Genomic DNA, 14,529 nt, shown 5'->3' on the forward strand with positions numbered 1-14,529 from the left:
CCACCTGGCCGGGACGTGTACGGAAACGGGCGGGGTATGGGGTCTTCTTGCCTACTCCTCTCACCACTGTGACAGCCTTTGGGTAGCAGAAGAATTCTGTATGACGACACTGTAACAGTTAAGCCCCCTGGATAAAGGACTCAATTTCCTATACTACGTGCCTCTCACAAAGCACATCAGTTGGGAAAGAGAGGAGTTCTCTCCCCCATGCATGCTCCACGAGAGCCTCCTGTGGGAAACAGCCGAACGAGGTCATGGAGGAAGGCTCACGTCATCAAGGCCTGGCTAAGATCAGCCTGAAATCCTTATCCCCTTTGCTCAACACAGATGGGACCGTTTTTACTCCGTTCTCTAGCCGGTCTGTGACACAGTCAAAGGGTAGCAGTAGGAGAGAGGTCTGGCTCTCTGGCCTTTCAGAACAGACCAAAGGTAGACTCTGGCTGACATGAGATGTGGTCAGCTGATGGCTGATGTCTCTGGTTCCCACACATGGATTTAAATGACCAGAGGAGGGGGGGTGGAAAGGTTTGTATTCTGAGTACACAGTGAATCTGAAATAATTTTCAACTCACTTTCAAACCAACTGCCTGAGCCGAAGGAAGAGATCAGGAATGAAATGCATGAAATTCTGATACACATTTAACCTACTTAAAAGAAACTGACAGGAAAAATAAAATTTCAGATGTTTTTTATTCAAAGGTTTTCAAAAGAAATAAAACAGAAAAAGCTAACAATCTGATCAAATGTACAGTTCAAAAATGTCTTTTGGCGTTTAACAACAAGTCCTAGGAAGGAAAACTACAGAGTTATCTTGAACCGGACAAATAAGTTACCACTGGCAAGTTTGTGGCACTAGTAAAACAAAAATAAAAAATTAACTCTCTTGATCATATAGATATCTCTATGAAAATCTTTTTTTCAATCTGTACAAAAGGTCTTTCTTCATAAATTAATTTTTTTATAATTTAATGGCTGTCTACTATGTGATGTTTAACTGATTTTTTTTTATTTTTTATTTTTTATTTTATGTACAGAGGTTATGTTTCCCAAATCTTACCCAGACGAGTATGGCACTTAATTCAGACATATCTAGCAGCAGATTTCCCCTCCCCTCTAACCGAGCTATCAAATTTCTGTCTTAACTAATGCAAAAATATCAAGTAGTGAGAGACCCAGGTTTATAAATGTACTAGGTACAAGGAGGGCGCTGCGTTCGGTCTGGACTTTCACAAAGCAGTAATATTCCAGGGAGCATAGAACCAATAATACCACAACTTTAAAAAAGGAAACAAAAACAAAAACAAAACACATTTCTCTTAGGACTATGTAATTTTCACTAGAATCTACACTTCTCAGAGCAGCAAGGACTTTTGAAACTATGAAATGTCACTGACATCTATAATCAAATACAAGCATAAAATTTAAGAACTAAAAAATACTTGAAAGAAAAAACTGCTTAGCCCTAGCTCCTGAGCTAGGAGGATTTGGTCTGTGGAAACAGGGAGGGCCAGCAACCTGTCCCAGCACAAAATAAAACAGACTCTGAGGTAGATAACTGATCACACACAGTTGACCAGACAAGTACACAGTTTTGGAAGACAACTTAATTTACCATTGCTTTTCAAACGTATGCAATTGTCTTAATAAAAGAGCTTCAATAACAGTGAATTATCTTCTATGTACTAAAGTAGAAATAACTGTGTATTTATGAATCAGGAATTTCATAGTTTCAAAATTGGTTTCTCTTTACACTTAACACTTGTAGTGATGATGTAAAGTGTGGCACTGCTTGGATCCAAATCTTCCTTCATGCTTTTTTGTTTGTTGGTGTGTGTCCATACATCAATTAAAATTATAAAACCTAAATGCAAAGGTACAAAAAAGGCACATTCTCCTAACCGCAAACTGGTCCGGCAAAAATAAAGAGCACAGAAGATATGACGCTGAGAGAAGGTGGAGCTACTGGTTACTGGCTCTTCGGTCTTTGGTGAAGTTACCTTTAAAAGTGCCAAGTAATTTTGATTTCTCAAATTTATGTAATAGAGAGAGCTAGTAGCCAATCGTTTTGCTTCTATTCCTACCTCAGCTTATGTTTAAAGATAAAATCCTTACTTTTAGCTTTTGCCATTTAGTTGCAATAGCAACGTTTTTCGGTTTGCCAGATCTCAGGCGTAATTCTCAGTCTAAAGCACTATCATTAGTATAAAGGAAGGACAAAACATTCGGTGACTCCCCGCCCCCACCCCCCTCCCCACCCCCAACCCCAACGCTACCTACACTAAATCTAGAACATCGAGTTAGTTTTTTTTTTCCTGAAAAAAGGCAAAAAAGACTTTACATTGCATCATACAGCAGATACCCTAAATCAGTCAAACTATCAGAGGAAACTGTTGGCGAACAGCCTTACAAACAAGTTACCCTATTAAAAGTTCCCCAGTCAGAAAATGTGTTTCACACAAAACATTTTTCCCTTCTTGCATTTCACTACCTTACACATTATGTGAAAAATCATTAAAAACACCTATTACATATTTAAAAAAGCCAAAATTTCAGCAACTTTTATTGACTACCTTTTAAAAGCCCTATGCTGCTGTTTTACAAGGCATAACAGACCAGCTCATTTGGTCAAAGCGTTCTACATCATTAGTTTGAACTAACTTTTACTGAAACAGCTACGGCATCAAAGGAGTTAAGGCAAATTGGAATTCATAGAAAAGGAGAAGACACTTCACACTACGTTGAAAGAAAAACGGAAAAGCTAAGAAGAGACACGCGGAGGGCAACACTGGATACAGCGACACTCACACTCGCAAGCACGGAACACCATGGGGGAAGTCGGACTACTTAAACGTCAGAGCCCACTGCATACAGCTGAAGAAAACGCAAATTAAACACAAAATGGACAAAAACCACAAAAATCCGGTCATGCACTTGGATAAGTCTTCATGGTCTTTGTGCATACCCAGAAAATTGAAGTTTTCTTTTTCTTTTCTTTTTTTCTTACTTTTTTTTCTCTTTTTTCCTTTTTTTTTTTTTTTTTTGCATTGTAACATTTGATAAAAATCTTTTGGTTTTTTTTTTTGTTTTTTTTTTTTTACTAAAATAAACCTGTTCAGGGGAACAGCTACTAGATGAATTTAAGGGTTTTATGCACCTTATAGAACTTATAGCAAAAATAGTTTTAGTTGATTTCATTATAAATAACGTTTTCAAGAACCTGTGCAAAACTGTCAATAATTTCCTAAAGCACAATTGATCAGAAAAATCCATGATTGTTCAGCCTTCACACCCTTCTTCATGTAAGAACGCCATTCTGTACATCTGGAAGAGAAAAATAAAAGACAAATGCTTTTGTACATCTGGTATAATCTACCACAGAATTCTGTAACCTCCTTCTCGTTTCAGTGGTATACAGGTTTGAGAAAGGCAAGATGGTGCTGGTCACTGGTGGTAGGCCAACAAACGCTGGGATAGACGGTAGTTTCTAGAACCTGACTCCACCTTTCAAACCTGGGGCCTGCAGCGTACTTTAGACCAGAGCAATCAAGAGCTCTGGATCGAAGGATACGGACATTAAATTCATAGTCAAGATATTGCTCCTCTTTAATACCAGGTGAAGCAAAATCTTTTGCAGTATTTCCTTCAACTTGTGAGCATGAAAGCAATATAAATCTGGATGCATGTACTGCAGGACAAATTTGACACCTGGTGTACTGATTTGTTACAAATTTCTAAGGTGGGAGGGGTACGGATAATGAGAAAGTAACTATACACCTTTGACTTCAATACAAGGCACTGTTCTTTTGAGCTAATCTGCAAATCCACAAGATATTAATATTTCAATAATACTGGATTCTTTGGCCATACTAAGGCGGTGTGACCAAACCTGAGCTATTCTAAGTACCATTATGATAACAGAATCATAGACTTTCCTTGAACTGAGCCCTATGGTTACAAAGATGTTTCCCTCATACCTCACAGTTACTTATTAGGTTGAAAGGAATATGGTGAATGGTCATTAGACGTCTCGACAGCCACCTGCTGCTGTCCACTTGCTTCCTACAACAAAGCAGGGCAGATAAAACATGAGCAATGACATCCAAACTCTGCTCCTCTCGTCTAAGTTTTATATCTGAAAACACAAGTGCTCCTTAAAAGTGATTTTCTTAATATTATGTGGGGTTTTCAAGGTCAATGATTCCCCTGAGGAGTTAAGATGTCTTACAGACCCAAAGAACCTCCCACCCGAACTTTTATGAGTTGTCTCTTCAGGTCAGACTACAATTTATCAAACAAATATCTGATCTCTTGGAGCCAGATGTAACTTGGAATTCAATACATTCAGATTTTAGAATCTGAAAAATGGTAGGCATATGCCCTTCATCACAGAATATACCCTGTGGGGCCTAGAGCTACAACTCATCACCAAACATGCAGGCAGGTCTACACAGGAAGATATAAACATGCACAGAAAGTGGGCTAAGATTTTGTCTTGTACTAGTTCCCACTGGGTTTTGCCACAGGTCAGGCTTTTGCTAAAACAGTTATAAAGAGAATTTTTATTTTCAGATTTTGCTGTGTGTTTCAGAACTGCAGATAAGGGATTATGGGTTCTGATAATGGTGGTTGTCAATAAGTACACAAATTTAAATCAATCAGTACAACACAAAACATAACAAGAATGCCCCAAAATAAACCAACCACAGTCCTAGGGCTGTTTCTGCAATTGGAAGCTACGGGATCTGTCTAGTGAGTAGGATTGATTGCGATGATGAATTTCCTTGGAATTTTAAGGGTACTTTGCAGACAAATGCTATGCTTTTTGTTCAATCTTTTTTAAAAAATTATTTTAATTTGAATTCAATTTAGTTAACATATATTGTACTATTAGTTTTAGGGGTAGAATTTAGTGATTCATCAGTTGCATAGAACACCCTGTGCTCATTATATCGAGTGCCCGCCTTCATGTCCATCACCCAATTATCCTACCCCCCACCCACCTTCCCTCCAACAACCCTCAGTTTGTTTCCCATAGTTAAAAGTCTCTTACGGTTTGTCTGCCTCTCTGTTCTTATCTTATTTTTCCTTCCCTTCCCCCATGTTCATCTGTTTTGTTTCTTAAATTCCACACATGACTGAAATCATATGATATTTGTCTTTCTCTGCTTTCTGTCCAATCTTAATTCAAGTGTCAGTCTTCTTCCATTAACTATCCTAGCAGCCTCTATAAAAAAAAAGGTATGGTTTGGTCCTCATCCCTGTTAACAATTCTGAAACATCAGTATTTTTTCAACTATTTTAATTACAATTAATTTCTTCTTATAGTTATTATTATTAACATAATCTTTGGTACTAGGATTGCAAACTCCAGCTTTATCTTAATTTGTGTGTAAGTATCCCTTTGCAGGAGACAAGATAGATTCTTGAAGGGTGTGAAACATGCTACAAGCTTGGAAAATAGTTCTGGGAGTCTGGGGGGTATGGCCAGGACACCGCTACACTAATCTGTATGCAGAGAATGATATTCCATGGTTGAAAATAACCCGAGCTATAGATGCCCTCTAAACTCAATTCTTTATGCAAATATTTGACTTCTGATTGATTTTTCTTTCTGTTCTATCTAATCTACCCACTTCTGAAGCTACTCGTTGCCAGAACGGCCATCGCGTGGGTCTGTACCAACCTCAACGGGAACGGCTGTCGTCTGCACGTGTGTGTACTGTGGCAAATAAGCCCCTTGCATAGCTGATGTCGCAGGCATGTACTGAAAAGAAGAACACGGTCAGCATGGGAAATGATAAGCCATGCAAACATTCTGAGTGCCTGGAGAATTTTGAGATGGGAATGTCAAATTTTTGGAGCTCTCAAAGAAGAAATGTAAACAAGCTACCTCAAAGTTTAATTATCATGTGGAAAGCAAAGTGACTATTTCTACTTTTTGATATCGAACTAAAACTCCCACCTTTCTTTGGATTTCCCAACAAATACATGCGTGAAGATCTTTAAGACTTCTCATTCTCAATACTCAATATCACTAATGTGCTACTTTAGAAGATCTCATTTCAAAGCACCTCATTATTTTCCAGCAGCCCCCTGAACTAGTATTTAGGATTATTTTCACGGGTGGAGACCTAAGGAGTAAAGGACTTGTTGGATCTTTGTCAGGTGACCGCAGAATAGGAAATGAACCCTTGCTTTCCTGATGCGGACGGCTATCCTTTCCCAAAGGCAGCAAAGCCTCCTTGCTGATCTCAAGGACCTGCCTGAGCCATCACAAGAAGCTGCTGCTGGGGTTTTGAACATAAGAGAGAAAAACACATTCCCCTTAGTTCTTTTTAGCACAAAAGATACGGTCTGAATTATAAGCCTTCGGCCATCTTACCATCTAAATGTTATGCTGATATATATCAATGCTGGAAGTTCCTCTGGTGTAGGCTCAACCTCAATCCCCAACTGAGTCTCCTGAACGCTAGAGAAGGAAGTCAATCCCAAGACTGTGAGACAGCGCTTCCACCCAGTTCCGTAAAAGAAGTGAAGCGAGGAAAAATTCCCTGCCTTTACCACCATGTATCACTTTCAGTCTTTTGCTTCCTGACACCAGGTCTGCAGTGTGAATGAATGGCACTAGTTACTGGGGCTAGATGTGGTCACGTGGTTGCTAGATTCTGGCAGAGAGATACCCGAAGGACAGACATTTAGTTCATCAGTTAATCCCGTGGAAGGCGATGTGGGGGGTGAGAGGGGCTCGGACATAATCTTTGACATCATGGAGCCTGTAATTGATGGGGAAGATGCAGGCTGCATTAATTCACCCTCCTCTATTTGCTCAGACACAAGGTATTAATTGGCCACCTACTGTTCCGGTGCTGCCTAGTGACAGATGACTCATCTGCTGGGCCAGAGGGCTGATCATAGACGCGGGCTGTAGTGACATGGTGTGCTCCATTGAGGGAGTTAACACGGCCCCCTGGGGAGTTGGGAGACAAGCACAGTGTAAGATAAACTCAAGGAGGGAGTTCAGAGTCTGTCATTCCTTCTGCAAAGGAAAATGTCTTAGTTGAGAAATGTGAAACCAAGATAACCTCCTCTCAAACTTGATTATGGTATCATAAACAATTTCCCAAAAACCTTCTAGATAATGCTTCCTAAAACCTTTTTAAGAGCATTCATTTCAGGGCAATGACTGCATTAAACATCCTGCCTTTCCTTTCACTCACGTGTAAAGCAAGCTAGTCCAGCAGGAGGAGCTGCAGGAGGAAATGCAAACCACTTTTGGCTGGCTGGGGTTACCAAAATGCTTCCTTGATTTTTAAAAAAATAAATGACAGTTGATGTTTTATGCAGCCACAAAACAACAGGCCATATTGAATATTTATAAATATCATGTCTCATTTAAACATGTTCTGTACAGACAGTCATTTGACTCAAGATCAGGCTCTTAGGATCAAGATCCCATTCTCCATTCACTGTTTCTCAGAACCTCCAGGTATCATTTGGTGCCAAGGGAGGGAAGGAGATGCAGATATGATTAATAATCCGACTTCAGATTCTTTGATTTCGTCTGAGAAAACCTCTGGTCATTAAAAATAAAATTAAATATAATCGAACAAAATGGGGTCGGGGGGAGACAAAAAAACAACAAAAAAATCACCCACAACCCAGCCTAGCCTCTCCCTGATACACGGCTGCTACCAGCACCATCAGGGTACGATCTCCCGGACTCTAGCCTTGGCATGTCTGCAGAGTCGCAACCAGGGTACGTAAACAACTTCATATCCTGGGTTTTTTGCTCTGAACATTCTGTTATAAATATTTACCTCACTTGGTGCATAGCCATCATTATCATCATTTTTAATGACTGCATAATGGTACACTGACTGTCTCAACCGAAATTAAATTAATTCTATTTCTGGATTTTTGCATTTCCTCTAATTTATCCTATATAATATTCTTACGGATTGTATTATTCCTCTCACTTTTGCAATCACCCCATTACCTGAGAGTGCAATTATTCTGATACATCCTATCAATATTCATGTTACGTTTTTGATATTACTGCAACTGATCTATCTCTTCCACACACTGTCTTATTGCTAATCAGAACACAGCTGAGGTCTGAGACTGGAGAGCAGGCACTTTAATTCTGGGGGAAGGCAGTCTAAACTGGGTGGGAAAGGGGACCGAGTCCTCAGCTAGGAACGGCCTGCACACGCTACCAGTCTCCTCAAAGATGTGAAACTGGGATATGCACAGGCTTTGTCTCTAGAAGTTGCCAAAAAAGACAGAGATATGTGTCAGAAACTATTTGTTGTTCATGCAGTTCATAGAAAATTTGTTCCTTTTAAATTTTTAGTGTGCATCATCAGAAACTGTGTGGTAACATGGAAATGATTCAGAAGCCCAGAATATGCTGAAGGAATTTCCTGCTTCTTTTTTTCATTCATCTATAGGAGCTACTGTCCAAGACTGTGCGTATGGAGACAGATAATGTGCATGTGTTTACAGAGACACACACATCCGTCATCCGAGAGCTCGTCTCCTGTGTTATCAACTAAATGTGTTTTATCTACTGCTTCAAAGTCATCTCAGCAACTTCCTGTTCAGAACTTGTCCCTGGAGTAGTTTCAGACATATGGTCTTATACTGCATGGTATCCTCCTTGGAGGTGTCCTGAGAGAAACTCCTGTCTCAACCTCAGGCCAACAGTGGTGTGCTTTCCCCGCTAAGCAACTGACCTGTTTTTCTCTTAAAAGCACCGGGAACTACTTTGCTTACTAGAATTCCCATTTTGCCTTAGTTATTAGAAAGCTTAGGGCCAAATCTGTGGCCTTCTCATGCCAATCATATAGGTCATTGTGTTGGGCACTGCTAGCTTTTTTTGTGACTTTGTTCTCCGCCTTTATTTTTCACCTTTTAAAATGCATACTTTAACAAACTAGATTTTTTGTATCTCTGAAAAACACATTAAATACACTATTAATGTGAAGTGTAACTCAATTAAAAAATATAATATGTACATATAAGTACAACAAATGCTCAAGTCACTAAAGAAATCACAGTTACCAAAGAAAGTGTTACTGATTTAGTATTTATAATTTAGTATTTATAATTACCACAGAGGTTAAGTAAACTGATAAAAATCTCTAGCTTCCTTTTGAACACTTCATATTTGCATTAAACAGAATACAATTAAAATATGTCAGCTGTTTCATACCAACTACTGTTAAAAATACAGCAATTTAAAAACTTTAAAACTTCAAAAACTCAATTGAATGGCCTTTTAAAAAACCGGTATGAAGAAGAAAATGGCACCCGGCTTCAAATATGAGAAATTTTCAGTTCTGACAACTGCACATTTGATTTAATGTCAACTACCAATATGTTTTATGACAAGTGTAGGAGGAAGTTTTATAACAAACTTATACATTCTTATATTCCATGCTTAAAATTTCCCAAGCCTACACCACCTTTGGCAAAAGGTTTTAATCCAGAAAACTGGCTTCCAAATGTATACACAGCTTAGCTGCAAACCACAAAGCCGTTAAGTTGAAAAACTTACGGGGTGCTGTAGGATATAGGGTTGAGGTTGCATCCAAGAAGGACTTTGCACCTGGAAAAGGGAGGATTTTGAAAAAAACATTGATTTCCACTGGAACATGCTACCTTTCTCTAGAGCTCTTTTAATCATGTTAAAATCTACAGAAGGAAAATAAGGAAGCAATACTATCAATGATTAAAAAGATTAAGGCAGTTAGAGTTCTTGGCAAGCTGGTCACTCTGAATAAGGATGAAACGATTATTTAAAACCAAGTTCCACTTGCCCATTCAAGAAGTATGTACTGAGTACCAGGCATCAAAGAGAAAAAGGCAAGTAAGACATGGGCCCCACCCTCAAGAAATTTACTAAGAATGGAGATAAACAAGCTAACAACGCAAATAGTGGAGTATAATCAAGGTGTGAACTAGGCTCTTTAGGAATACAGATGAATGAGAATTAATTCCAGCACATCTTATCACAAACTAATCCTTAAAGTATGTGCTTATTTAGTAAGAATAGCAAAATTCAATCCCTCTTTGATACCAGGATATTAGGTTTCAGAAATCTTGTTTGGTGGTCAACAATTTCTAGAGTGTGGAAAATACAAATCTGAAAATCAGATTTAGAAAATGAAAAACTTTCAAAATTAGGTACTGACATGTACAGTCAAAACGGCACCTGCACAGAAGACCCTCCACATCAAGGAGTAAGACGTGAGAGTCAGGTTCCACGGCAGGAAAGCAAGCCTGTGCAGCCCGCCACTCAAGAGAAAAAGTATCAGTCCATTTCTTGAGGCCCAGAGCTCTCCCAAGACTACGTAATTTTTAAAAAATTAGAATCCGTCTCTAACTCTTTAACCACAAAACCCTCCTGTAGCTTATCCCCTATGGTTAACTTCAGAGGTTCTATAGAAAGGATATGGGGAAAAGTCATGGGGGAAGAATGTATTGTGATTTACCTTGATAGCAGAGCCCCGATACTTGTTTTCTCTGGTTTCCTTTGCCACCTAAGGCAGACCAAAGTTAAGTGCTTCTGCCTTGTTAACATTTCAGTTATCTGGACTGCAGCCTTTCCCCGTTGGGGCACTGGTGGTTTCTCGCAGATGCCAATTTCTCAGATCCCATTGTATAAGCATATGGTGCTTTAGTGGAGAAAGGCCCACTCCAACGCGAGTGCAAGGCCTTCACTGAATAAATCATAGGGAGGAGAGCAGCTCCCTGGAGATCCCAACTGGGGCCAGATGCTCTCATTTTTGTTTGCTTTCAGTGGTCTTAATAATCTAATAGCTTATTGCATTTTGGGGTTAGGGAGCTAGAACACCTAATCCAATTTCTTTCTTATGCAGCAAATCAGCTGCTCTCAATTTCTATTCCTCAATTTTCCCTAAGTGTAAAATGGGAATAATAATCTCTGTTCTTTGAGTTCTTTACCCCTGGTTCTCTACCCAACTTTGGGTCATGGATCCCTTTGAAAACTTGATGAAAGAAATAGAATTTACTGCCAGCCCCCTGCCCCCACCGCAACAGCTAACTGCATATACACGAGTAACATTATGCAAACGATGTAAGAGAATCTCAACTACTTAAAGCTCATCTGCTGACCCTGCTGTGGCCCTGGACTTAGGGGGTTAAGAACCTCAGTCACGGTGAGGGTCGGGCAAATGGAATGAAATTCTACATGGATCTTATCAGGGATACACAGAATGCCAGGAGAAGAAATGAGGACTTTGAAATGAAATGTTGTTCCCAGTTAGGTCCAGTATCAACTCTACTATGAATACTGGCCTCCAAATTTTTCTTATGCTATGAAACAATTCTATGGCCCAAATGCTAACTGACAGTAAAAAGGGGAAACAGAGGTGGTGGGGAGAGGCACTGACAGCTCTAAGAGCCACAGTGGCACACACCTGAATTAGCCTGCACAACTGTCCGCCTGAGAATGAGCTCACTATGTGTCCCTCTTTCCAGTGATCTACATAAATGGCAGAGGTTTCCAAGGTCAGAGAGTTAAACAAGACTACCTTTCTCTGGGGAATTGTTAGGAAAAGCGAACCAGCACAGAGCTCATGGAGTCTTACATAGTCAGGGAAGACAGAGAAATTTTAAGTCCAAAACAATGAAAGAGGCATTAAATGAGTGAATACTGTGGCCGGCCGGCTGAAGTGCCAGCCCAAGTAACACTTAGTAAAGCCCAGAGAGACAGAAGAAAAGACAATGGAGGGACAACTCGTGGGGAGACAGAGAAAAGACCCAAAAAGCGAGGGAGCTGGGAAGGCTCCCGTACAGCTTCAGTTTTCACGCGTTTAACCACGAAGCTACATTATGACTTCGTATTCGAAGCTACTTTTAAGTTTTCGGACAGAACCACCTCCATGGTGTTGCTTGTGTTGACCAATTCCTCATTTTAAAAAGGATAATGAGTATCCTCTCACCAGCCCGCTAGTCCTGCATAGATACTGATGATGACCACGATCACAGCTAACATTTACTGAATGCTACTACTAAGCCGGGGGCTGTGCTGAGCTCTTTACATAAACAGTCTCAGTTAGTTTTTATAACAAGCCTTTGAGAAAGATACTATTATTATCCCCATTTTAAAGATGAGGAAACTGAGGCTTACAGAAGTCACATAACACAGTTATTAGATATTGTAGTCCCCTAACCCCAGAAATCAGGGCTACAACATCTAATTCAAATGTTTTAAAAACAAGAATATATAAGAGTTTATTTTCATCACACAGGATCTCAACAGTCAACCAAAGAGAACTCTATTCCCACATGTCTGTGACTGAACTCTGTTGTCATGCTTCTGTGTGGGCCAAGGCAGCAGCCCCGTTACAGGTACTCAGACAAAGGAGGTGAGATGCGTCTGTGCACACATTGCATACCACTGTGTTCGTTGTATGTGCACAAATTGTACACCACTGGGTTCGTGGAGAATAGGAGCTAAATCTATAGTAAAAACAAATCCATCTTATAACAAGGTGCTTAAGGAGATCTTGGTTCTAAGTTGGAAATTTATTTGAACATAAAAAGCCTCCTCAAAATAACTTGTTTAAACAGGGAGTTACCCCCCCCACACACTTTTTGCCTCAAATCTCATTGTATTGCTCATTTAATGTTACCTGAGAGAGACATGTCTTTATTTATTAGCATCTTCACTTGCTCTTTTCTTAGTTCCTGCTGATGAATAAACAATGGCAACAGTGCACACTCTTCTGTATTTTACCTAACGTCACTTCTTTTTAAGTTTCAGCTTCTGGGACATGTGATGTCCAACAGCAGAGCCTGCTGTGGAGGAAGCATTCTGGGTTCACCCCAGTTCTAGAATGCTAGGACTTCAAGGACTGACAACCAATAACCATTTTCCCTTGTTTTATATTGTCCTATATATAAAAGCAAGGCACTCTGTCAAATAAAAAGCGGCTTCTTCTAAAGTAGGCATCAAAGCTGCATAACGTTTGACTTAGGTTTCCTTATAAATGTTCAAAATGTTGAGACACATAAAAACGCAGCAGCGATTCACGGCCGACAAGTTGTCATACTCTTGAATCCTAAAGGTACAAACCTGGTAGGCAGATACAGGAGATGCAATATAGGGTGTAAGAGAAGTTTGAGTGATCATTCGGTTTGTAGCAATACTGTATGGTGAAGGATAAAATCTAGAACAAACACAAAAGCCTTTATTAAGTCATCCTTTAAAAAGAATAATTCCCGGGACAAATGTCTGATATTTTCCACCTTCACATTTTCCCTCAAGCCACCATGCATTTATCTTAATGACATACCCGTTCTGTATAGCAGCTGTAGTTGGGTCATAAGTAAGTGTCATTCCAGCCTATGGGAAAGCAAAAGAAACAGAATCACTTATCCACAAGGGCACGGTTTAAAAATTCCATTTCTTAGAGTCATGGCAACACAAAATAGAGATAGTTCAGTAGCATTTGATGAAATCTGACGTTTCCTTTAGACAAACATACCCTCAATATAAGAATTAAGCTCTTTGTCTGCACTGATCCATTTGGTAGTCATTAGCTGTGTGCAGCTATTTAAAATTAAAGGAAAAATGGAGTCCCCCCCAGCTCACTGGCTATATCCCAAGTGGTCAAAGAACCACATGTGGCTTGTGGTTATCACCGCACAGTGCAGACTCTAGAACATTTCCACTGGATGGCACTTCCCTAGACATTCTTGAACCAGTAAGAATTTTACTTTAAAAAAAATTCATTGAAAATAAATACAGAGAAATGGCCATCCAATATTTTTAAGCAATTGTTTTTTTTAAGAACCTTATTCAAAAGAATCAGACAAAACAAAAACTCAACAGCAAATACATTATTTGTTTTAATAACATTTCAGGATAATTTCCGAGTAATTATAAATGTAAACCTTTAAGAAACCATGACATTAGGAAAATACAAAACAGTTGTGCATTTCTTACAGCAATTCAAAATGCTCTTTCACTTTACATGCAGCTAACTGGTAAATCTCACTCTACCCACCACCTATCTGCCCGTCTGGAAGGTCATTCCCCTCTTAGCACCGTATCTGTTGGGAAGAGTTTTAAAGTGACTGTTGGGAAGAGTTTTAAAGTGACAATATCTGGACTCTAAAGTCCTATTTCAGAAGTCTGGCAGCCAGGACGCGGCTGGAGTAACTATTCACGTAGGCTTTCATCATCATACACCCGCATGGAAGTCTCAAGAAGGGACTTACAAGTCTCACCTCTCCTTCTCGATGCCACGGTCTTCCATTAGGGATGTATTTGTTTGGGTTCTGCCTCTTCTTCTGTCCTCCGTCCGCAAACTTACACAACAAAGGTTCTGTAGGAGCTGAATAAATGGGGACAAATTATAAAAAACCAGAATTATATGTGTATGTAGGACAAAATGTAATGGACTCTTTTTCAACAGGAGCAGTGTCTGTGCTGGAAGGGAATGGATAGAACACGTCAAAGCCAAAGTTCTCTCTTTCTTATCTACTGTTTTTTTC

General features: G+C 39.6%; 1 protein-coding gene across 4 annotated transcripts in view; it reads right to left on the reverse strand.

Annotated features, from left to right (window-relative positions):
* Positions 1-671: 671 nt before the first annotated feature.
* Positions 672-14,529, reverse strand: part of LOC111143638 (RNA binding motif single stranded interacting protein 1) — a 211,515-nt gene continuing 197,657 nt past the window's right edge. For 3 of the 4 annotated variants that reach the window (XM_022497462.1, XM_022497473.1, XM_022497466.1), the window contains exons 7-15: positions 14,254-14,369; positions 13,326-13,375; positions 13,106-13,199; positions 10,497-10,544; positions 9,560-9,610; positions 6,857-6,967; positions 5,684-5,764; positions 3,975-4,059; positions 672-3,321 (exon numbers count right to left, since the gene is read on the reverse strand). In XM_022497462.1, the coding sequence (XP_022353170.1) occupies positions 3,982-4,059; positions 5,684-5,764; positions 6,857-6,967; positions 9,560-9,610; positions 10,497-10,544; positions 13,106-13,199; positions 13,326-13,375; positions 14,254-14,369 (629 nt within the window). In that variant the 3' untranslated portion in view covers positions 672-3,321; positions 3,975-3,981. The remainder of the gene's footprint in view (positions 3,322-3,974; positions 4,060-5,683; positions 5,765-6,856; positions 6,968-9,559; positions 9,611-10,496; positions 10,545-13,105; positions 13,200-13,325; positions 13,376-14,253; positions 14,370-14,529) is intronic. The other variant, XM_022497479.1, reaches the window with a different exon arrangement.

Source organism: Enhydra lutris, unplaced genomic scaffold, assembly GCF_002288905.1.
Source record: "Enhydra lutris kenyoni isolate GAN:26980312 unplaced genomic scaffold, ASM228890v2 scaffoldscaffold1, whole genome shotgun sequence".
NCBI lineage: Eukaryota > Metazoa > Chordata > Mammalia > Carnivora > Mustelidae > Enhydra > Enhydra lutris.